General features: G+C 41.2%; 1 protein-coding gene across 1 annotated transcript; it reads left to right on the forward strand.

Annotated features, from left to right (window-relative positions):
- Nucleotides 1–325: 325 nt before the first annotated feature.
- Nucleotides 326–22,183, forward strand: TESPA1 (thymocyte expressed, positive selection associated 1). The gene is made up of 10 exons (XM_036761561.1): nt 326–488; nt 1,256–1,298; nt 7,785–7,834; nt 8,478–8,531; nt 10,039–10,075; nt 10,667–10,765; nt 11,556–11,764; nt 12,645–13,615; nt 14,192–14,288; nt 21,917–22,183. Exons 1-10 carry the CDS (start codon nt 326–328, stop codon nt 22,027–22,029), a joined length of 1,836 nt encoding a protein of 611 aa, XP_036617456.1. The 3' UTR covers nt 22,030–22,183.
- The last annotated feature ends 2,574 nt before the right edge of the window (nt 22,184–24,757 follow it).

Raw genomic sequence — 24,757 nt, forward strand, 5'->3', positions numbered from 1 at the left:
CCATTATTATCCATAATCAAAGAAGAAGCGATGGTTGAAAATTGTAACAAGGGAGATACTTAGACAAAATTCATGTCAGAAAAGATTGTAGAAAGAGAAATTAGTCTTTTTATTTCTCCCAATTCTCTCACTCCTTCTGGAGGAGAATTGGAACTCGATGGCCTGGGCTTGAGTAATTGCAACCTAAAGTGGAGGGTGGGGGGTAAATGGGATGGGCCCCTAGGAAGTAGAGGTTTCTTGGCTGGTCAGGTGGATATCACTGGGGCTCCTCTTGCAGGTCAGTCTTGCTGTAGCTGTGGAATGCTCTGAAGTCCCACCATAAGCCATGGAGGGCTCTGTGCTCAGCCCCACATCCTGGGAAAAGCGGAGGGCATGGCTGCAGAAGACCCACAACTGGCAGACACAGATCCTAGAGGAGGAGGCAGCAGCTGCCTTGCAAGACATTCCAGACCCTGAGCCCCCCAACCTGGATGATGTCTTCTTGGAAGGTGAGGAGAAGTTAGGCATCCAGAAAGACTTGAGGCCATTAGAATGGGCTCCTCTGGGGAACTAATGCGAGGCATAGCTGGGCAGAGTGTAGATTTGTGAGAGCCTCATTTTGACCACTTTCAGAAGGTTAAGAAGAGCTGAGGCATTGGGCAGAAGGCTGCGGATACTTTGCCCTTAGAAGATGGTGAAAAGAAGTGTTTGGTGAATGAATGAATGAATGAATGAATGAATGAATGAATGGGAACAGATCAGAAGGAGAAGCGGAGAATCAGTCTTAAGGAATCTGACAATGGGGAGGCATTAGTAAGATACCAAAAAATGAGAGCTCAGCCCCTGGAACTAGTGTCCTGGAACTAATCTGAATTAATGTATCATAAAATGGAAAGAGCATTGTACTGGGAGTTAAGAGACTTGGGGTTCTTGTTTCATCTCAATGACAGAATTTCTGTATGACCTTGGATAAGTCTTTCTATTTCCATTTCTTCAGGGATAAACAATGCCCTACTTCCTAAGGTAGTCACCTAGCTTACGTTGGGGAGGTCATCTAACCTAAGTAAGGTAGATCACACTTTTGTTACCCTCAATCTTAGGAAGAAAAGACAAGTCTAAGTAGTAAAAGTGTTATGCCATGCCACTGAGACTGAATTGAGTAGCTATTGGTAATGAGACAGGTAGAGGAAGGTAGGAAGGGGGGAGAAGAAAAAGGTGACACTGTGGTTCAAGTTTCCTTTGATTCCCCTGCTGATTTAATTTCTGACTTCTTTAGAGAGCTCCACGAATAAGATTGAAGACTGGCTTCAGGATTGTGGGTAAGTACAGAACCATGACCTGTGGGAGGTAAGCCAAACTGGGACAAAGATGAGTTCTCCGACTCCTAGCCTAAATTTTCACTCTCTGGATTTGGGAAGAGACTATGGGAAAGATTGTAAGTGTCTATCCTACTTTTAATGCTAGAGCTTAGAATTAGGATTAATGGATGAAGTATGGGCTAGAGCTTTACAGGCTAAGATGTAAGTAAAGATTTGAGTTTGGGATTGGGATTGGGATGTAGGTTGGGAGTAGGGATTAGAGGTGGGACTATGAACTGAAACTAAGAGCTATGACTTAGTGGCCCTAATTTGGAATTCAGATTTTTTAAAAATTTGTTCTAGAGCCTTGTAGGCTGAAATAAAGAAAGGAGAGACAAAAATCTTGGTACTTTTTTTCTGAAGGATAATTCAGCTGAGGATGGAACAAGAGTACTGAATGAGAGACTAAGAATTAGATGTCAAAGAAGACTTTTTCCTAGAAATAGTAGTGATAGGGAAGCTAGGAGTAGAACTAGGTCAGGTGCTCAAGCTAAATTTTTGAAATTTCAGACATAATGATAGACATAGACATAGAAATAAATATTGACATGGACATAGATGTGATGATGGACATAGACATAGACAAACAAATGAAGCATTAGACATAGACGTTGATATAGGCATAGGCATAGAGCTGGAAGATCTTTTTGGCATCTCCTTCTTCCATGGCATAGTAGAAAGAAAACTGGATTTGGAAGCAGATAAACTGGTTTTTGCTCTACCTTGAGCATTTTGCCTCTCTGAGTTTTAGTTTCCTTTTCTGTGTAATGAGTAGGTTGACCTAGATAATCTGCTGTATAAGCTCACTTCCAATTCTAAATCTCATGACCTTAACTGTAGATCAAGTTGTGCTTCATGTTTGTCTTTGTTGCAAGGAAAGGTTCCTATGGTGGACAGAATATATGCAGAAATGACTGTGATAGAAAAGACAAAAAGATCAATAAAATATAAAATGAAAATTTTTACAAAGCACAGAAGAGAGGCTCTATTTTATTAAGGTCACAATGATGGCCTGGATGTTGTAATTAAACTTCATTTAAGAGTACAAAGTATGTACATTCTGGAAACACTTTTTTATACCTCACCCCAGAAAACTGGAAGTTAGGTGGCACTGTGGATAGAGTGCCAGGCCCAGAGTCAGGAAAACCCGAGTTCAAATCCAGTTTCAGACAGTTATTAGCTGTGTGATCCTGGATAAGTCACTTAGTTTATGTGTCTCAACTTCCAAATCTGTAAAATGAGCTGGAAAAGGAACGGCAAATAATTCCAGTATCTTTGCCAAGAAAACTCCAAATGGGGTCATGAGGAGTCGAACATGACGGAAATAACTAACCAATAACAACAACGACAACCAAGGAACGCTCTCATGTCTGTGATTAACTTTAATCCAAATATTCTGTTTACTGGTTTATGAGAGCCAGTGAGACAGGAGACCTGAAGTCAAATCCCAGTTCTGACAATTACTAGAAACGTGACTGTGGGGAAGTCATTTCGTTTGTGTGCATCACCTTTCCCACATTTGTAAAATGCAACTGAGAATACTTGCACTGCATATTCAGAGGATTTTTATGATTTAGAATTAGAAGGCAAAGTAACTATAATGAGTAAAGTACTTTGTCAGTTATAAAGCCCTAAGAAAATATAAATTCTGTATAAAATACAAATAAAAATGAAATAATATATTGGTTAGAACAGATAAGATGGGAAGCTGAGGCATGGCTAATTTAAAACAATGGATGATCGACAGGTTATTTCTGGACTGATTTTAGAATAGAACCTATGGGGGCAGCTAGGTGGCACAGTCGAGAGAGCATAGGACCTGGAGTCAGGCAGACCTAAGTTCAAATCTGTCCTCAGAAACTTACTAGCTGTGTGACCCTAGGCAGGTCAGTAAACCCCAATTGCCTCCACCAAAAAAGAAGAAGAATATATCCTATGGTATTCCTACAGCATAATCTATTGTTTAGCTGGGGCTGATTCTGAAATCTTATGACATTCTTTGAGCACTTGCAACAGTGGCATGGTCGGAAATATGACATCACAGGATTGTATCAAGATTGCTTTGAAGGAATAAGAAGCACACTATTCCTCCCCTCCTTTAGATTTAACATTAGCCATGGGTAATCAACAATGCAGATACTAGAGAGCTGACTCTCTTTGTTAGTGTCAGTATTTTCTCTCCATGCTCCTTTGTCTTTTCGGTTGAACCCAACAAATTCTCCTATCAACATCAGAATATTGAGGTCCTACTGGCTTTGGAGTCAGAAGGCCTGGGTTTGAATGATGACTGCATTACTTCATAGAATCGTAGTTTCAGACTTAAAGGAGAGGCTATCCATTTCAACCCATACCTGACTGACAATCCCCTCTACAGCAAAACCAACAACAAACAACGAAAAAGCTTATCTGGCTTTTGCTTGAAGATTTCTAGTGAGATGGACCTGACAATGCCCTGATGTAGTCCATTCCACTTTTACATAGCTCTAATAACTGGAAACTTCCTCCTACATCTGCTCCTTTACATCTCCCATCCATTTCTCTTAGTTTTGCCCTCTGATCCTGAGCAGAACAAGTGTGATTCCAAATGACAGACCTTCAAATGTTTCAAGGTAGTTATCATGCCTTCTCCAGGCCAAACATTCCTGATTCTTTCCACAAACATTAAGATTTTGAAGCCACTTGCAATTCTCATTGCTCTCCCATGGAATCTCTCCAACTTATCAATAAGATTCCTAAAATATGGCACAAGAATTAAACTGATTAGGACAGAGTATGGCAGGAGTACTACCTCCTTCATTCTGAATACTTTGCTAATCTTAACGTAGCCAAAGATTAGATTAGGTTAGGTTTGGGGTTTGGGAGTTTTGGGGAGATTTTTCTGGCATGCTATATCTCACTTAGTGTTGACTCATTTTGAGGTTTTAGTATGCTAAAAGCCTCAGTTATCCTTCCGATAAATTGTAATCATACCTCCCAATATTGTTGGTATAATTTTTATTTATTCTATTACATTTAATTTCATTAGATTCAGCTTAAAATTCTAGCCTCTATCTTCTCACACAAACTCTGTAATTTGGTACGATAGTTGCCTGTTCCAATAGTCATCATTGGCCAATTTTATAAGTGTACCATCTAAGCCTTCATCTATAGTGTTGGTAAAACAATGTTATATGACAAAATAACCAATGATAATTCCCCAGGCAACCCTCCAAGAGACCTTCCTGTGTCATGATTTGGACTCATTACTAACCATTCTTTGAGTCAGTCATTCTTTTATTAATTAATTTTTAAAATTTTAAGCTCCTAATTCTCTCCCTCCATCCTCTTCCCCTCCTATTGAGAAGTCAAGAAATCTGATACCCATTATACATGTGAAGTCATGCAGCAAAAAATCAGAAAGCAAAAAAAAATGAAAAAAGTGGGGGAAAATGCATCAAACTGCACTCAGAGTTTGCCCCTCTGAGGGTGAATGGCATCCTGCATTTAGTCATTTGGAACTGTTGTGGATCATTACAATATTGCTCTTATTGTATACAATGTTCTCCTGGTTCTATTCACTTTACTTTGTATCAGTTCATATACATCTTCCCGAGTTTTGAATCCATCTCCTTCACTATTTCTTACAAACACAATAGTATTCCATCACAATCATATACCTCAACTTGTTCAGCCATTCCCCAATTGATGGGCATCCCTTCAATTTCCATTTCTTTGCCACTACAAAATAAATGCTATAAATATTTTTGTACATATGAGTCCTTTTCCTTTTTCTTTGATCTCTCTAGTATACAGACCTAGTAGCAGTATTACTGAGTCAAAGGATATGACAGTTTGATAGTCCCTGGGCATAGTTCCAAATTGTTCTCCAGAACGGTTAGATCAATTTACAACTCCACCAATAGTGTATTACTATACTTACTTTCCCAAATCCTTTCCATTATTTGTAATTTTCCATTTCTGTCGTGTTAGCCAAGCTGATAGATGTGAGGTGGTACCTCAGGGTTGTTTTAATTTTCATTTCTCTGTTAATGAGTTTAGAGAATTTTTTCATATGACCATTGTCAGCTTTTCTTCCTTCCTCTGAAAACTGCCTGTCTATATCTTTTGATCATTTATCAAGTGGAGAATGTTTCTTGTTTTTTTAGATTTGGCTCAGTACCCTATATATTTGAGAAATGAGACCTTTATCAGAGAAACTTACCGTAAATGTTTTTCCCAGTTTCCTGCTTTCTAATTTTGGCTATATTGGTTTTGTTTATATAAAAGTTTTTAAATTTCATGTAATCAAATTTATTCATTTTCACTTCCTGTTATCCTCTCTATCTTTTGCTTGATTATAAACTCTTCCCTTATCTATAGATCTGACAGACTTTTTTTTCCATGTGGAACCAATCATTGAACTAGTTTTGAAGCCATCTAATTATATGATCATCTAGCCCATAGCTCACCATCTTGTCTTCAAGGAAGCATGAGATGTTGTCAAATGCTTCCTTTAAATCTAGTTAATCTATATCTCTAGCTTCCCCTTAATCTTCCAGTCCAGTCAACCTGGGGCAAATGGAAATGAAATTGGTTCTGTGTGACCATGAAGCCATACTGGATCATTGAGTTCACTACCTCTAAATGTTCTAGGACTGCTGCACAATCATACCTTAATGTTACTTTCTGAATTTTTCCCAATGATCAGTCAAGATTCTACTGCCATTCCTTAGTACTCATGTGACCTTAGGTAAATTGCTTAAACTATGAATCTTGGTTTCCTCATCTCTAAAATGAAAGGAATGGACAAGATGATGCCTACAATCCTTTCCAATTCAAAATCCTATGAGCCTATGTACTGGATATTCAGACATTTACTAGATGTGATGGGGGATATAAAGAAGCATCATTCAACAAAGCTAATTCAAAAAAGGTTCATTCAGTACCTACTGTACCTACTATGAGCAAAGTATGTAAAACAACAAACATGGGCATATATTAGGACAAAGTATATAAATGAGATTCCTTCCATAGGGGAAATTATCTTTTAACTAATAAAAAACTAACTCACATGTAGTAGACAATATAAAGTTATAAGTAAAACAGGGTAGAAGCTGTACTGCTTTGCACAATGCCCAGGAATACCCCACATAAAGAAGCACTGTCTGGCTATAGGATGGGTGGAAGTAATGTTGTACATTCATATTGTTCTATGAAGAAGAGAGAAAATGGAAGTAGGAAAAAAGTTAACAGAAGGTTACAGTAGTATATTATAGTATATAGTATATGACAAAAGTATATGTGTATATATAATGTATATGTAGTGTCTATATAGCATATATGTATATATGGCATATATACATATGTGTGTGTGTGTGTGTGTATAGTAGTCTAGGCAAAGTCAACTCAGTGAGAATATGAAGCAAACACTTCTGGACCTTCCTTGCACAGCCACATGGGAAGCCTGACATTGGTCAATCAAGAAACATTTATTAAGTACTTACCATGTGCCAAAAAGTATGCTAATTGCAAAAAGACAAAAACAGGCCAAGTCCTCAAAAAGCTTCCATTCTAATATGGAAGACTATACCGGATATAAACTGAGTACATAGCATGTAATCTTGGAGAAGATGAGATGTGAACCAATTCATGAGGGAAGCCAACAAAACAAAGAGGTGGAAGTGAAAAAGAACATTGCAGACATGGGTAATGGCCAATGTAAAGGCACACAGGTGGGAAATTGAGTGTCATATGCTAGGAACAGCAAGAAGTCCTGTGAAGCTAGATCCCAGAGTTTATGGGAATAAAATAAAAACAAAGCCAAAAACTTGGAAAGGCAAGAAGGACCCAGGAAACAATAGGGAGTCATTGGATTTTTTTTAGTAGGGGTAAAGTATGATATGGTCAAACTGACACTTTAGGAAAATCATTTTGGCAGATGAATGGAGGGTGGATTGGAAAGACTTAAGGAATGTATCAGACTATTACAAAAGTCCAGTCAAGAGATGATGAAGGTCTAAACCAGACAGGTGACTGTGTAAGTGAATGAAAGGGGACATATAATAAGAGCTATTGTTAAAGTTGAAATGACAAGATATAGCGACAGATTAGATGCATGCGGTGGGGGAGAAGTCGAAGATAATTCTGAGGCTGTGAGCCTGGATAATTGAGAAGATTGTGGATGGCAATAGGGAAACTGGGGAGAAGGAAGAGCTTACTGGGAAAGATGAGTTCTATTTTGGATATTTTGTTTTTGAACTTCCTGTTGGACATCCACTTGGAGATGTCTAAAACATAGTTGGTGATGTGGGCCCTAAGGAGAGAGATTAGAGCTAGATACATAGTGCTGGGGATCATCACTTAGAGAAGCTAATTAACCTGAGAGAAACATGAGTGGCCATCTAGTTTCCAGGAAAATTCTATAATCTTTAAGTTAAATGGCACAAACCTCAGCTTTCTGTATTTCAGATCCTCCGAGGATGGGTTTCCTGAAGAGCCTGGCCTGTCCATCCATGGCAGTAAGTGCTGAATCTGTTCCCTCCCTTGTTCTCTTTCCTGGACTATGAATTGTGTCTACTTTTTTAACTACAAATTTTCTCGCAAATATATGCCATTGATCCCTGGAAGATCAGATAAGGAATTACTGATAGTTCATAGCATGGATCAGCTGGGTCTTCTCCACTTACAGATATTTCAATTTCTTAATGACAACATAGTGTATTCTTGTCCACATTACTACTCAGTCAATAAATATTTATTAAGCTCCTACTATGTGCTAGGCACTGTGCTAAGCATTGGAGACACAAAGAAAAGCAAAGATAATCCCTGCTGTCAAGGCATTCAAAGTATATGTGATTGGGTGACTGATTGTATGGGGGTAGGGGAGGGATTGGGGAAAGGAAATTTTAGTTACATGTGACTGTGTGTGCAGTTGAACATATTTAAACATGAATGCATATAGGCCTATGCTCCATTTACGTGTACAGATGTGCATACTTACTCATAGGTTTGTGTGTAGTTTTGTGTATCATGATTTTGTGTTCATGTATGTGTGGTTGTACATATGTATATATGCATATATGTATGCTTCTGCTTTCCTGTGTCTTGGGAAAGGAAATCCACTTTGACTGAGGTCCTCTTGGTTTCTTGGTTATGTCAAAGGATGTCCCAGCCACGAAGCCAGTTTTGATGATGACCTGACCTTGGGAGCAGAGGGTAAGAGCTAAAGGGTGCAGGATGGGGTGTAGGGGAATTATCAAGAGCAGAGGCTTAGATATGGGTTCTGGAGGGGGCATGGAACATCTCTCTACTTTAGATTAATGGAGGCTACCACAAATATTGTGAAATTTGAAGGATGCAGAAAACCCTTCAGTTCACACACACACACACATAAAACTTTCTGAAATTCTGCTATCAGAAATGTATCCCTTTGGATCCCTATATCTGTCTCTAAAAATAAAAAAAAATTCTTCTCAAAGGAGTGGTATATTAACACATGTCATCTTAAGCTTCTGGGGACTTAATCTTACAACAATAGAACTAAAGACTGCCAGACCTGGAAGGGATTTTAGGGTTCATTCCTCTAACACCTCACTTTTAAAGAAGAGGAAATTGAAGCCTAGAGAGGCAAAGCAACTTACTAGATACTTTCTTGGAGAGATGGAATAGCTTGGGAACCTTAGTGGGGAAGAAAAGGGACACTAGCCCTGAGAAGATGAGGGGCTGATGATCAGCTTCATATTTCACCATTTTCCCTTGAGCTTTCTCCGATCATCATTATGATAACCCGAGACCAGGAATGTACCTGAGCGTTGTCAGCAGTCCAGACTCTAGAGACTTATTGTCTCTAGATAGGCCCAAGCTCAAGCATCCCAGAGCAGGCCTGATCTCATGCTATGGGAGCCACGATGGAATATCCAACCTCAGTCATGAAGACAGCCTGATGCTATGAAGAAAACACTGGATCAGAGTCAATGCACATGAGTTCAATTTCCAGTTATGCTGACAGGCTGTGAGTGTGACCAGCGTCTAGTTTCTATTAGCCATATAACTGAAAGCAAACCACTAGTGCTTTCTGAACTTCCACCTCCTCATTTGTGAAGCATGGATAATAATATTTTACTACTTTGTAAAATATTAAATAAATGTGAGCCATAATCATTATTCTCTTCATATTTGCCCATGGACACATAGCCAGGTTTGAACTCAGTTCATCTACTTCTGAGGGCTTTGGTGAGACCAGATGGGAAAATAGCCGGCTCTAAGGTCAGAGGACCTGAATTTGAAGCTCTTCTCTTCTATTTTCTCGGTGTGTGATCTCACACTGATTATTTCATCTCTTGTGGCCTCACTCATCTGTAAAATGAAGAATTTGGTCTGGCTGACCCCTAGGGTCTTTTCAACTCCAACATTCTCAGATTCTATAATTCCTGCCCCTAGAGAGGTGTATATGGGTCAAGCAATCCCTTCCCTCGTAGGCATTCTAGGAAAGTCCCAGTATGAGGACAAATCCATGGACATAGACAAGAGCACAGACAGATGTTCTCATTAAACTGATAAAGGGATAGAGTAGGGACTGCCAGGGACAAGCAACAGGAACATGAAAGGTGGTCTGGATAGAATTAGAGGAAGAGCTAGTCAGTCAGATTGGGACAAGATGGAAAACTGACCACTCTTTTCACTGTTTCTTTGTTTTTCTTTTCCTTTCTTTTCCGTCCCTCAGCAATTCTGCTAGAATCCAATGGCAAACTCCTTTCCAGGTGAGTTATGAAGACCATTCCAGGGAAACTGGGTGCCCTTCCTGGAAAACCAGACATGTGGGTGGGCTCAAGATACTTCCATCTCTCTTAGAGAACACCCCAAACATACATTTTTCATGTTACCCTAGCCTGTTGACATAGGCCTCCACCATCCCATCTCCAAAATACTGCCTTCCTCTCCTCTCTTCATGGAACTCATAAATTCCAAGTGAGTCCCTGTGGTCCATCTGGTCACTAGTAACTCATGCTAATGGGGTGAATAGTCTGGGAATGAGGGAATCCAGCAGAAGGAATGCGTTTGCTCAGAAGGGAATGAGAATACTTATTGGAGGATGAAAGTGACCCAGATGGACACTGAGTTAGCCAGATGGAGAGAAGCATATTAAGAAGGAATTGAGGTGCTGCCCAGATATGGAGTTGGAGAGCCCAATGGGAGATGAGAATACCCAGAAGGGGATTCAGGTGGCAATTAGGTTGACACTCCCACGACCACCATCTTCATCCATCTTGCTGAGAATATTCTGGGGAGCAGTTATCGGAGATGGTACTTCTTGGGAGAGAGGTTAATGACAGTAGCTCTAATCCTTACAGGAGTTTCCTGGAGACAACCAAGCCAGGACATCTACTCAACCTTGGCTGCAGTATGGCATCTAGCAACATGACCAGTGTGACCAATAAGACCAGTTCAAGGTAGGAAATGCATGGCAGACAGGGGAATGGGAGCAAAACCTTCAGGCCACTTCAAGGCTCCCTTCTTTTTTTGGTCTCCTTTTAGAATCTGTTTCCTGAGGCGCAAATAATCATCCATCAGCTGACAAATAGGAATTAACATTGAGTGAATGATCAGAACTCATTTCCTGCCCTGTACCATGTGTCTACAGAAGATACTACCCAACTTTTTGAGTCCAACTTAAAAAGTAGACCCCCCTTGAGTGTTAGTCTTGAGAAAGCATCTCTAAGATTTCAACATTACAGGACTTCCTTGTGGATGACTGAGAGATGACTAGTTAATAAATAGCCTTAAAATACCAGTAAAAACTAAGCAAGTCAAAATAAATATTTATAGAAGTACATTCCTTTCTTCCTTCCTTTCTTCCTTCCTTCCATTCTTTCTTTCTTTTTCTCCCATCTTTCCTTTCTTTATTCTTTTCTTTCTCTCTTTTCTTTCTCCTTTTTTCTTTCTTCCTTTTTCTTTCTTTCTTTCTTCTTTTCTTTCTTTTTATTTCTATTTCTTTCTTTTTTCTCCCTTTCCTTCCTTCCTTCTTTCCTTTCTCTCTTTTTTCTTTCTTTCTTTTTCCTTCTTCCTTCCTTCATTTCTTTCTTTCTTTCTTTCATTCTTTCTCTTTCTTTCTTTCTTTCTTTCTTTCTTTCTTTCTTTCTTTCTTTCTTTCTTTCTTTCTTTCTTTTCTTTTTCCAGGCCCTGTGATTAAACTCATTAGTGGAGGCTTCCCTTACTGGCCCTATCTTTCTCTCTCCACAGCATCTCAGAGATTCTGGACAAAGTCGGGGAGGATGCAGAGGATGTCCTCTTCAGCCTGGGCTTTGCTCAAGACAATCATAGAGCCGCAGCTCGGATTCCTGCTCGCTTCTTCACCACCCCCTCCCAGGCAAAGGGCATTGACTTTCAGGTCTTCTTGAAGGCTCAGGTGCGAAGGATAGAGATGGAGGACCCCTGCTTGATGCTGGCCAGTAAGTGTCTTCGAAGGTCAGTCTATCCCACTCCCCACCATATCCCCTCAGGGCTGAATGCTCTAAGCCTCAGGCATTCTACTCTTGGCCATAAGTTCCTGTGTCTCTAAGATGGATTCCTGAAGGTCTGATCATAATCTATGATTTAATTTAATTCTTATTTTATAAATAAGGAGAGTGAAGGGGAGAAGGTGATGTGACTTGGCTAAGGTCATACAAGTAATAAGTAGCAGAGATTTAAACCTAGGACTTCTTACTCTAAATACTGTGCATTACTCCATTATACTATGTCAGTCTTTCTGGATGTAATTAAGGTCCATTTTCGCTGAAGCTGAGTCAGGAAATATAGATCAATGGTCATAGGTTGGCAGTGGTTCCAGTGGTTGGAGGAAGCTGAATGGCACAGCCGATAGAGCACTGAGCTTAGCCTCAGAGTGTAGAACTTGGAGTTGCTAACAGAAATTACAAAGAAGTAAATATCAACTCAAAAAAAGAAAATTTCTCTAACAAGCAAAGCCATTTAAAAGTGTAATGGGCTCCCCCAGGAAGGGGTGAGTGCCCCATTAATGGAGATCTTCAAGCAGGGGGTTGAACAACTGTTTGTTGGCTTCCTTGTAGAGGAGATTGTTCTTGTTCAGATACAGACTGGACCCAATGGCCTCTGGGGACCCTGACAACTCTGAGGTTCTCTGAATCCCCAATCCAGTCAGTAAAGCTGGTCAGGAGACACTTCCTTTGTTTCTGATCATTCGTGTAAGGTTTCCAAGGGGATTTCAGAAATTCTGAAAGTTCCCAGGACTCTCCAGAGGTTTCCAAGGAGATCCCAGGAGTTGTTGATGGTTCATCACCATGTTCACATCCTTCCATCCTGTGCCCACAGGTCGGTTTAAGCAGGTGCAAACGTTGGCCACCACTGCTGATGCCTTCTTCTGCCTCTACTCCTATGTGTCCAAGACTCCTGTCCAGAAGTTCATGCCATCCCAATTGTTCTGGCCCAGTGCTGCTGATGCACCCCTCATTCGGGTCCTTCCCCCAGAACCTGAGGCTCGATCCCCTGTGGAGCGTCTTCGGAGAGCAGTATCCAAGATGTGCCTCTATACAGCCCCTCGGGATGTACCATCTCCATTCTGTGCTTCAGCTAAAAGAAATAGTCTAGATCAAGTGGTGTGGGAGGTGATGGACAGGGCGAGAGAAGATAGGCTTGCTCTCCAGGTGGGGTCTGGCAGAAATGCTTCCCCAGACCTCTCCTCCAGAGCAGAGACTCAATGGGGGATTCCATCACCTCTTCAAACTGAGGAATTTATCCCTAAGCCCTCCTACTACAGAGATGTAGGGACAGAACCTGTGGACAATGGGGATCTGGAAGAAGGGAGAGACACTAAATGGGGTAACGCTTACATTGCCAGCCAGCCCCCTACGCTATTCACTCCACACATTTTGAAGGCATCTCCTCCACAACCCTTCCACTGCACAAACACTGAGACAGCAAAGTCACAGACCAGAGGGGATCTGGAGTGGAGAACAGAGGCTAAGGAACAGATAGCTTGGGATAGAAAGAGAGAACTGTGGAGCTGGCAAGCCAAAGAGGAGACACATTTAAGCAAGAATCAGGATGCCACCAGTTCCCTGGAGCTTTGTAGGAGCCAGAGGTATCCTGGAGGGACAAGAGGACAAGCAAGAAGACGGCTGTTCCAAAGGAACTACCAAGGTATCAAGGAGAGGGGAATCAGTCCCTTAGAATGGGCCACCAATGAGGAAGAGTTGGGGAAGAGGTCAGTGGGATCAGCTTGGCTCCACAGCATACCCCAGAGGTTCACTGAACAGCAACAGGACTCCTTGGATTTGGAGGAGGTGAGTGGAGAATTCTGCAAAGAAAGGGATGTGGGTCCTTGCCCTAGTGTTGAGGGGTTATGTTGTTGAGCAAGATGGCAGAAAGGGGCCCTAATTGTGTAAAAGGTAAACGAGAACCAGATTGTCCACTCTCTGAGAACCCTAATCCCCACAAGCAACCTATGTAGAGCTGTGTCCTGCACCCCTTGGGACAGATCTAGCTGGGAGAAATCCATGTTTTGTTCCATAAGAAGCTTCTAAAGACTTTGGATAGATCGTGGAATTTCTAACCTCATTTCTGTCTCTATAGGGAATTATAGAGCACTAGAATTCTGCATACAAAAAAGTGCCCAATCTGTTGACTCTAAAGTCAGCCATGCTATATGCATATGGTTTTATATGTACTTCACATTTCAAAAAAAAGTAGAGACCATGAACCTGAATCCCATTATCATAGTTCCCTGTCCGATGGCAATTAAGCTTAGCCTTTCTGGACAGGTGAGGTAAGAGCTCTTAGCCTCCCTATGCCACTGTACCCCAGGGCCAACCTTACCCACTACAGTTCCTAATAGGGATTTTCATGTTTTCTGGCAACAGGTACCTAGCAACAGTGATGAAGAAGGGAACAACTGTACCAGTGAACCTGAATGTCCCTGCTCACTATCACTTGGCACCTCTGGATGGAAGCCCAGAAGTAAGTATTCCTCAGGGGAAATATTCTGTTCCCTGGGAGTCCTTAGATCAAGAGAGCCATAGAGACTAATCTCAAAACCCACTTCCAGGCTCTCTTGATGAACCAGCACTTGAAGACCCAGAGGAAACCTCCATACTTGGGAATCATGACTTTGCTATCTTCTGATATCATCACTTAAGGCTTAGGCCTCTTTCTTGAGGCTATAGCTTTGAGGACATCCCTGCCCTCCTGTCCCATAACTCCTCCATCCTGAACAAGCTCCTCAGGATGGGTGACTTTAGAACAATGAAAGCTACCTTATCTCAGTATGAGAATTGAGTAGCACATACATTACTTATAGGTGGCAAGAGCAGACATAAGAAGTAGGAACTGAGACCAGCTTAGTCTGGTTTAGAAGCTTGGTGTCCATTTGAGCTGCCTTTGATGTGGATGTCTCTGTCTACCTTCACTCTGGTCTCTTCTCTTTATAGTTCCCTATGAAGTCTGTATTCCTTCCCCAGTTGTCCCCACCTCTTACTCATAGCCCAGGCTGAAAAGCCCCAATGTTCCCTTTCTGGCTGCCAAGGAAGCAATAGTCTGCTTTCCCAATTCCTTCCCCAACTTGGGCAGACAGGTGGTCCCCAAACCATGCTATATAATCACAGAATCTCTGAGCTGAAAGGAACCTCAGGGAACATTATTTCAATTCAACCCAAGCCACACTGCTATCTAGAGCATACTAACAAGTCATCATACAGAATCCATTTGAAGATAATTATCAATGATGGGGACTGTACTGTCTCCTAATGCTCAGTCCACTTGTAAATCACTCCAATATAGAAAGCCCTTCTTTAAATCAGGCTAAAATTTGCATCCATACAACTTCTACTCACTGGTCCATATTCTGCTCTCTGAAAATAGATCATTTACTCTCTCTTCTCTGTGACAACTTTCCAGTCATTTGAAAAAAAAATTATTAACTTCTCTGTGTCTCAGTTTCTTCACCTGAGAAGTAAGAGAAGTGGACTAGATGTTTATTCTCCCTTCCAACTCTGAACCTAGATTCTGTGATTGTGACCCCTCTAAATCTTTCCTTCAAGCTAAACATCTTTCAATTTCTTTAGCCAATCTTCTTATGCCACGGTTTTGAGGCCTTTCACCAACCTAGCTACCTTCCTCTAAATATACTCAAATCTGTCACATTCCTTCTAAAGCAAAGGGTCCTGAACTGGGCCAGATATGTTCTGACTAAGGCAAAAAAATGCCCGTCTCACTCTGGACACCAGACCTCTGTCAATGAATTTAAAGTTCATTAGTTTTTTGGGTTGCTAGGTCATACTGTTGGCTCATGTTAAAGTGAGAGTTTACTCAGATGATGTTGGAGTTTGATGGGTTTTTTGCTCTAATTATCACCAAGACAGGTCAGCCTTCTTCATCTTGTATTCATGTGGTGAGTTTTTTGAACCCGAGTTCAAGATTTAGATTTGTCCATGTGAAAAGTTCATCTTGACTCTCTAAGTGATGGATCTGTCCTAGTCCTGGGCTTCAACTCTCAATTTTCTCTTCTTTCACTCACTTTCCTTTTCCTCCTACCTCTGAATTCTTTCCACCTTTCTTTTATCTAGGACCCTGAGCCCCTTCAGTCTAGCCTTTCAAATTCCTTGCTTTTGCCTATTACCCATCAATTCTCTCTAGCCATCATTAACAACTATTTGTTCATTTATACAGAAGGTAAAAGAGAAATCCAAACTAATATCTACTACGGAAGATTTTCTCTCATGTAACTCACTTTTTGCAAACTCTTATACTATAGGGGAAGGGTATGAAAGTAGGATATCCTCAGTAGTAGCAGTTAGTCCAAAAGAGCAAATTATCCTCACCTTATTTCTATGTCAATTTGGGACAGATAGATAGATAGAGAGAGAGAGAGAGAGAGAGAGAGAGAGAGAGAGAGAGAGAGAGAGAGAGAGAGGAAGGGGAAGAAAGGAAGGAAGGAAGGAAGGAAGGAAGGAAGGAAGGAAGGAAGGAAGGAAGGAAGGAAGGAAGGAAGGAAAGAAAGAAAGAAAATAATTTGCTGTTTAGGGCTATCTATATAAATCATAGGTCCATGCAGATCTAGCTAGCTAGCTAGCTAGAGACAGACAGACAGACAAACATAAAAAGGTAAAGATAATTTGCTGTTTGGGGCTATCTATAGTAATATAAATCACAGGCCCATCCAGATCTATCTATCTATCTCTATATAGAGATAGATAGATAGATAGATAGATAGATAGATAGATAGACAGATGGATAGATAGAACGGGCCTGTGATTTAATGTAAGCAAATCCTAGAATGGAAGCTTCCTCCATGGAGATCTCTATAATTTTTAGTCATAGCAAATTGCCTAAGGGCACTGAGAGAATCAATGACATGTCCATGGTTACACAGACAGTATGTATCAGAGATGGAGTTTGAACCTAGATCTTCCTGATAGCCAAGCCTGGCCTTCCATACATTACTCTCAGTCTGCCTCACTGCAATTCATTATAGGATGTTTTAGGCAGCTTGTGTGTAAATCAAAAAGAACTAGTGATTAGAGATAGGTGCTAAGAGTTGATGTGTAGTAGGTACATTAGACTGATTGGAGCCAAGGGATTCAGATAGGAGGCAGAGAACAGCTATGGAAGGAAAAGAGAGAAAGCTGAGGGAGTCTGGTCAAATCTAAGGCCCAAGGAGAGATCTATAAACTAAAGACCCAAAGTGAAATTGTCAGATGGACAAATGTGAATACTGAGCTTGAGTCAAAAAAAATTCACCTTAAAAGGGCAAGTTTGCAGTCATCTAAATTGGAGAAAGAACACAGAGGGGTACTTGTAGACCTCTAAATAGTTATGAATCAACAATTTGGCCTACCAACCCCAAAAGTTAAGGTGACCTTAAACTGAATTAACAGAGGCCAGATTGAGAGAGGTATAGTCTACCCTAGACAGACCACACCTGTAGTTTCATGTGCATTTTGGTGTCCCTGTATTTTGAAAGTAATAACTGACAAACTGCAATGTATCAAGATTTTGCCCACAAAGAGATCAAATAAGGTATTACCGAGAGACAGCCTGGAATAATAGATAGATGTCCAGCTTTGAAGTCAAGTCTTGCATCTGATAAATACAGATTGTTTGATCCTCCGTGTCCAAGGCAACTCTCTAAGACTGCATATAAATTATAGAAAAGATCTCCATGGAGGGTGTCTCCCTGTTGGGAGCTCCCCCACATAGAAGAAGGCACAGGTCTGGTTTTTAATTTTTTAGAAATCATTTTAAAGAGAAATGGAAATAGTTTGGGAATTATTTGGAATGTCTGACATCGCTGCAATTCTTCTTTCACATCCATTTACCCACTTCATAGGGCAGTGGAAATAGGATGCATGTGTGGGGTCAAGGGGTCTGGGCTTTAGTCCCTACTCTTCCACTGGGCAATTGAATTTATCTTTAAGCGCCTCAGTTTCCTTATTTGTAAAATGAAGGGATAGACTAAGTGACCTCTAAGGTTTCTTCTAACTCCTATACTTTATGAAACTCTGATGCTCCATAACAAGGAAAATAATTTTGACTTGACTGGCTGTCATCGTATCCTGTCATCTATCATATCCCAAAGTGTTCAACTGCTCTTTCCCCACCAGGTGTCAGACTTGCAATGGTAAATGCTAAAATAGCTTTTTCTTGAGCTCCCAAATGCAGCAGCTATGAGCTGGTCTGATGAGTGACAAGCCTTTCCTAATCCCTTGTGCAAAACTAAGGGTGTCAGTCACTTCCACAGGAAGTGCCCCTTCCCCTCCATTCATTTTCCCACCATTACCCTAGGATATAGAAGGTTAGGAAGAGAAATTGAGAAGATCATAACCAAAGAAAGAAAAGTAGTCATAACTTTAGATAAGTATAGTGGAAGTTAGGCTTCAGTTAGAACATGTGGGATTGTAGTTGCAAAGTCTTGAAACAAAATAGTTAAGTTCCAAAAGGAGCAATATAGGTTCGTGACGGAGTATCCTCCCACTGGCTATCTTGGAAGAATGGGAGGCAATGGATAGGGCAATGGACTTGGATTCAGGAAAACATGGGTTCAGATCCCACCTCTAACATTTGCTGGCTGTGTGGTCCTGAGCAAGTCACCTGGCTTCTCTGTGCCTCAGTTTCCTCACCTGTAGAATGAATCAGTTGGACTCAATGACCTCTGAAGTCCCTTCTTGTTCTAAATGTGATCCTATGTTAATAAAGGGTTCCCCCGCCCAGGGGAAAAACTCAACAACTAGTTCTAGGTCTTCAATATGTGCCTATGTGGACTTTGTAAGAAGCTTCCCACATGAGCTTCAGCTTCCTTCTCTGTAAAATGGGAGACTTGGGAGGCATGATCTTTAAGGACTCTTCCAACTCAAGAATTCTATGTGTGACCCTGTGATTCCTCTGGCATAGTCCTGCTCTGAGAGAAAGGGAGGGACTGGATAATGGCTTCAGACCCTTAACCCAGCCCCTCTTATATCCCAGGCTTTGGTGGCACCAAGCCCTCTTTTCCCAGAAACAGTGATTTCTCTTCTCTTCCCCCATAGGACTTGTAGGAAGGCAAACAGTTCTAAAGACAGCTCTGCACTGCTAGGGATACAGGCCCTATTAAAAGTATGCAAGAGTATTATTTATTCTGTGCCATCAAAGGCAGGGATAAGTAAAGTGGGGTCTCTAATCAATGAAAAACAATCCCACCTCTGCCTCCCCCAGCCTGCAATTATCTCCCCTGGATTCATGAAGTCACTGCACAGCTGTGCACATACTTCTAGCTTTGTGGCATGTGCATGTGGGAGGAAGAGGTGAGGAGGGGAGCTTCTGACAACTACTTCCAGGATCATCTCATCCATTCCATCCATCTGAGCTCCAAGCTCAGATGATCCATCTCCCCAGATAACTTCTCTTCCTGAAAGTTGAAGTCCTTCCTCTACCCCCTTCCCTTCTCTGAAAAGGGCCCCTTCCAATAACCTCATTAGTACAGTGCCTGGCACACAGAAAATGATTAATAAGTGCTTATTAATTGCCTACTCTGGAGCTTCTTCACACTTCACACACCCTCTACCTGAGGCAGTTTCCATTCTTTGGACAGTCCCTGCCTTTAGGAGAGCTGAGACAGAGCCTGGCTCTGTAACATAGGGAAGGCCTCAAAGCTTCCAAAACTCAAATGGGGAAGAGACCCCAGAGATCTTTTAGTCCAACTTACATTTAAATATTAATCCCTCTAACAACATCCCAAGAAGTGGTCATCCAGCCTCCATGAGAAAACTTCCAGTAATGGAAAATGCATTATCTGGTGAGTCCATTCCATTTTGGACAGGTATAATTCTTGGGAAGTTTTTATTTCACATGGACATTTACCTCTCTGCTGTTTCCACTGATCCCTACCAGTTCTGTCCATTAGGGCCAAGCAAAACAAGTCTAATCCTTCTTTATTATGACAGCCTTTATGATACTTGGAAGAACCATGTTTGAGACTCATCCAACCCCTAAAGTCAACTTTTGATGTCCTATGCTAGGCGAGGAGGAGCAGGGCATGCTAGCCATTCCCCAAGAACAGATGATCTAAAAGTATTTCTGTGGAGCTCTGAGATATATCATAGTAACTGTTACGAGACAGCTACGATAATTTGGCTGTGTTAAGACTGAAATGCATTTCTAAACATAGACTGAAGAGAAACAGGTCTTGGAGAGAACAGGAAAACCATACCAAGATTAATTTTTTGCCCTAGAGGAGACACAACTGGAGAATCATGGGGTAAAACGGAGTAGGTGATCTTTAAGGTTCCATCCAACTTTACCTGGCTAGCATACCCTTGGGACTCCTTGTTGGTTGGAGTGTACTCCCCTATCTTCCAATATCTATCAAGTATGTGGTCTGTATCATGGTCCATCTGCCTCTGTTGTATCATTACAAACTCTCCTCTCTTCGGGTCATGTGTGTGTTGTCCATTGTGTGCAAAGGTGATGCTCCTCATCCAACACATTTGAGCTGGGGTAAGTTTGCCAGACTTTATCCATCCTCCATCATGCAAAAATAGCAATAACAGTAACTTATAATTTACATTAAGAAAAAAATCACATTTACATATATTCCTCAAATGAGATGTTACATATCAAGTGATTTACAAACCTTAAAGCTTCTGTATAGAAGGTTATAATGCCAGGTAGACCACATCCAGAATACATCTTTGGACTAATTAATTACTACATTTTACATCATTATAACCTTGAATGGTGGGAGTTTTAATACATTAAACCACTTCACAGCATTTATTATTTGTACTCATTGAGACCTGGCAATATTATGTTCCATTTCAGGTGCCAGGTTGTAGGAAAGTCATTCTGAAGCTGAGGCATATCCAAAGGATGTCATCCAGCAAAGGGAAGGGCTTCAAGTTCATCCCATATGAGGATGGGTTGAAGGAATTGTGCTTGTTTAGCCTAGAGAAGAAAAGACTTAGGATAGGAAGGGTGGGGCACATGATAACTGTCATCTCATATCCCAAGAGCTGTCATAGGAAAGCAAGGTTAGATTTTTTTCTGTTTTGCCCCAGCAGGCAGAACTGAGAGTGATGGAGGGATGCTACAAAGAGGCAGATTTAGGATTTATGTAGGAGAATTTCCTCTTCATCATAGCTCTTGGAAAGTGGAATGTGCTCTCTCAGGTGATGATGGATTACTCTTCACTTGATGTATTGAATCAAAGGCTGGACCATCACTTTTCAGAAATGTTATAGGGGTGAGATCACTTTTCAAGTGAGATTTGAACAAGATGTCCCCTTACAATTCTGAAGTTCTGCTGTCCTCTAGAGGTTAAGTGACTCATTCAGCACACAGAGTTGGAAAATGGTGGAGCCAGGATCATTCCATGCCCTCAGGGCATTTTCCTAATCTGTAAAATGAAGACATTGGACAAGGTGATCTTTAAGGTCATTTATAATTCTATGACCTGAACCTTGCTCTTCTAAATCCAAGCCCAGTAGTATTTCTACTATGCTATGCAGGCCTGTAGAAGAGACAAAAGTAAAGCAGTCCATATTGGGGTCACTCATGACCTTTGTCTCTCTAACCCAGTACCTTAACCTGAGCTAGACAGGATACATAGCTTAGCTTGTGCCTTCCTTCTTGGCAGACCCATGGTTTGCTTCCTTGTTAAAAGGCTCTCCTACATCCATGTGCAAATACTAGTTTGGAGAGAGAAAGGTCGCTCTGACTTTTGGGAAATTTCCTATGTGAGCACTGAGGAAGACTGAGCAGGAAAAGAACAGAAAAGATTTTTGAAGTGGGACATTACTGATGTTTTAGAACAAAAGATATTGAATTCTAGACTAGCCTAGATTGGTGAGATTCAGAGAACTACTCCTGTGTGAACCTGAATAATATTAATAATGAATAGTATGTAACATATCATACCATATCATATTGCCTTAGTATCCTCATAGGTAAAATGAAGATGAGATTTGACTTTCAGGCTCTAATATGATGGCTTTCTGTACTTCTGTGACCCTACAGTCAGAAGAGAATACTTATGGGGTGTCTAAATTCTCCCCCACCCCACTTCTCCTCAAAATTAATCCCAGTGCCTTATGGTCTCTCATTTGTCTCCACTACAGGCTTTCTCCTTCACACCAGCAGCATCCACTCTGATAGCAGTGGATTTGTAGAGGACCAGCCCCTGCCACCACCACCCCATCTCTCAACTGAGAAGGTTCTCCAAGGGGTCTAGTCTCTATCTTCAGGTGCCTCAGGTCACCTGATGTGAACATAGCAAGGCCCCCGGGTGGGCAGAAGGTACCTGGACAGAGGTTCATTTCCCAGATCCCACTCCTTGCCTGTGACAAAAGGGAAAGGTGGAAGAGCTGGTGAAAGCTGTACCTGGGGAGCAGTACGCTCGAAACTTAAATTTAGGGGCTGAGGGAATCAGTAGGGGGTGGGAAGAGAGGGGCTAAAGGAGACTGACATTTTTAGTCATCAACTAATCTACAAATATCTGCAAAGAAATTATGCCAAAGAGGAAGGGGACCAATTCATGAAGCCATCTCCCAGACAAAAGCTCCATTTGACTCTACTCATGCCAAGGTTCAAATAGTGTCCCCTTCTGTCATATCACTGTGGACACTTTGCACACAGAAATGATCCCAGGAGGGAAGAGAATTAGTCCTGGAAGCTTTATCCCAAACAGTTCCTTCCTGAGGTTGTTTATACCAGAAACCTATGATGACTGACACAGTCATTGCTGGGAGTACATGGAAGAGGGTATCATCCAAGGATGAAGCTGTTACTGATATCATGACAAAAATTCATCACCTCCACTAAACCCTTCCATGGTCTCTGTGCCCAGACCTTGGACATCTCACAACAAGGCCAGGCATACAAGGTTCCCCAGGCATACAGAGAACACTGGAGAACTTGGGAACATACAAGGAAAGCCACCTAGACATAATGTATAACTAACAAAGATTACATATAAACAATATGTATGTATATGTATATAGGCATGTGCATGTGTATATAGCATATATTTACATATATACATATATGTGTGTGTATATACACAAATACACACACACACACACATATATACACGTATACACACATATATTGCTTGTAGTCAGGAAGACTCATCTATATGAGTTCAAATCTGACCTCAGATACCTACTAGCTATGTGACCTTGGACAAGTCACTTAACCCTGTTTGCTTCAGTTTCCTCATCTGCAAAATGAGCTGGAGAAGTAAATGGCAAACCACTCCAGTATTCTTGCCAAGAAATAGGGTCACGAAGAATAGGACATGAGTGAAACAACTCAACAACTAATATATACATATATTATATTATATATATACATATATATAATATTATGTATAAAACCACAGAGACCAGCAATCTGACCAAAAGGAATTTTTTTTAATAGTTTTATTTATTTTTTTGGAGGGAGAAGGCAAGGTAATCGGGGTTAAGTGACTTGCCCAAAGTTACACAGCTGGTAAGGGATAAGTGTCTGAGGCCGGGTTTGAACTCAAATCCTCCTGATTCCAGGCCTGATGCTCTACTCACTGTGCCACCTAGCTGCCCCCCAACAGGGATTTAAACAGAAAAGGGAAGGGGGAAGGGGGAGGAGGTGAACAGAGAAGAGGAACTTTTCATCTACAAGCCATGCAGAAACAACAGAACTCTGGAGCTGACCTATTATTCCAGAGGTTTCACCTAGTTTTTTGTTTTGTTCTGTTTTATTTTCCCTCTTCTCTCTCATTCTAATGCAATCGTCGCTAATCAGAGTATTTTATAAATGGTAGTCCAGAGGCTCAATTTCTATCTGCTGGCTGTAATTGGCCACAAAGGGAAGTGGGGGCTAGGGGGGAGAATGCACTCTTCAGGCCTACCGCCTGCATCTGCTGCTCACCACTCCCAGGCTTCCTCACGGCCATAACTGTGTCTCAGTTTGGTTGTCCCGCCCCCACCCATTATCTCCTGGAGGCTTATTGCTTTGAGCTCTGTGGCCACAAAACCCAATGGCACAGGTTGGAGTAGGATTTTTGATGAGGTCAGGTACTCTGGGTGATCTTCTCCCTTCTTTGTTCTCATCCAAGGTGCAAATGAATCCCAGCATATAATGGAGACTATAAAAATATTATTATTCTCCACTTTTCCTGCCAGGTGAGAAGGGTAAACTATGGAGGGCTAGAATGGCCTCAGTCATTGTTTAACAGATCATCCATAGTGAGCCCTAATATCTAGCCTCTCTGCCACCCCAGGTCCCATGTCTGCTTAAGAAAAGGTGACCTTCCTCTGGGTGATTCCCACCTACTGGTCCTTATAAAATTGAAATGAATTTTCTGAAAGCAGAAATGAAAAAGAAAAAAAAACATTAAAAGCTCTGATGTATTTTCCAGGTAATTAACTGGAATGTCTTATCTCTGGAGGGAAATTTTTTTTTAAATAAAACCCTTATGTGGGCCACAATCACTGGCATCCCATTTGTGAAGTACTGTCACCTAGAACAGGAATTAGGCTTATTTCATGTCTCTCCAGCACACAGAGGGTGGAAGTTACAGGAGAGAAAATTTCAGCTCAATATATAAAAGCTCTCTATAATCATCAGAGCTGTCAGAAAATGGAAGAGATTCAGGAGGTAATGTCAAATGAAAGTAGCTAAGCAAAGTCTCTGACTTGATGGCCAACTGTCAAGGGCATTCCAGAAGAGATTTGGGCTTTAGGTCAGAGGATGAACTAGGGGACCTTTAAGACATGTGTCAACTTTACCATTTAATTGGCCCATGAGAGGAGAACAATGTAAACTCTGAGGTGAAGGGTTGTTTTTTTCTTTATTTCTCCAGTGCCTGGTACAGTAAAGAAATCATAAATGTTTGTTTTTGGTCCTCATCATCCATAAATACTTATTAAACTCCTATGTGTAAAGCATTGTTTCTGTAATGGATATGATCTCTGACCTCA

Source organism: Trichosurus vulpecula, chromosome 5 (genome assembly GCF_011100635.1).
Source record: "Trichosurus vulpecula isolate mTriVul1 chromosome 5, mTriVul1.pri, whole genome shotgun sequence".
Lineage (NCBI taxonomy): Eukaryota > Metazoa > Chordata > Mammalia > Diprotodontia > Phalangeridae > Trichosurus > Trichosurus vulpecula.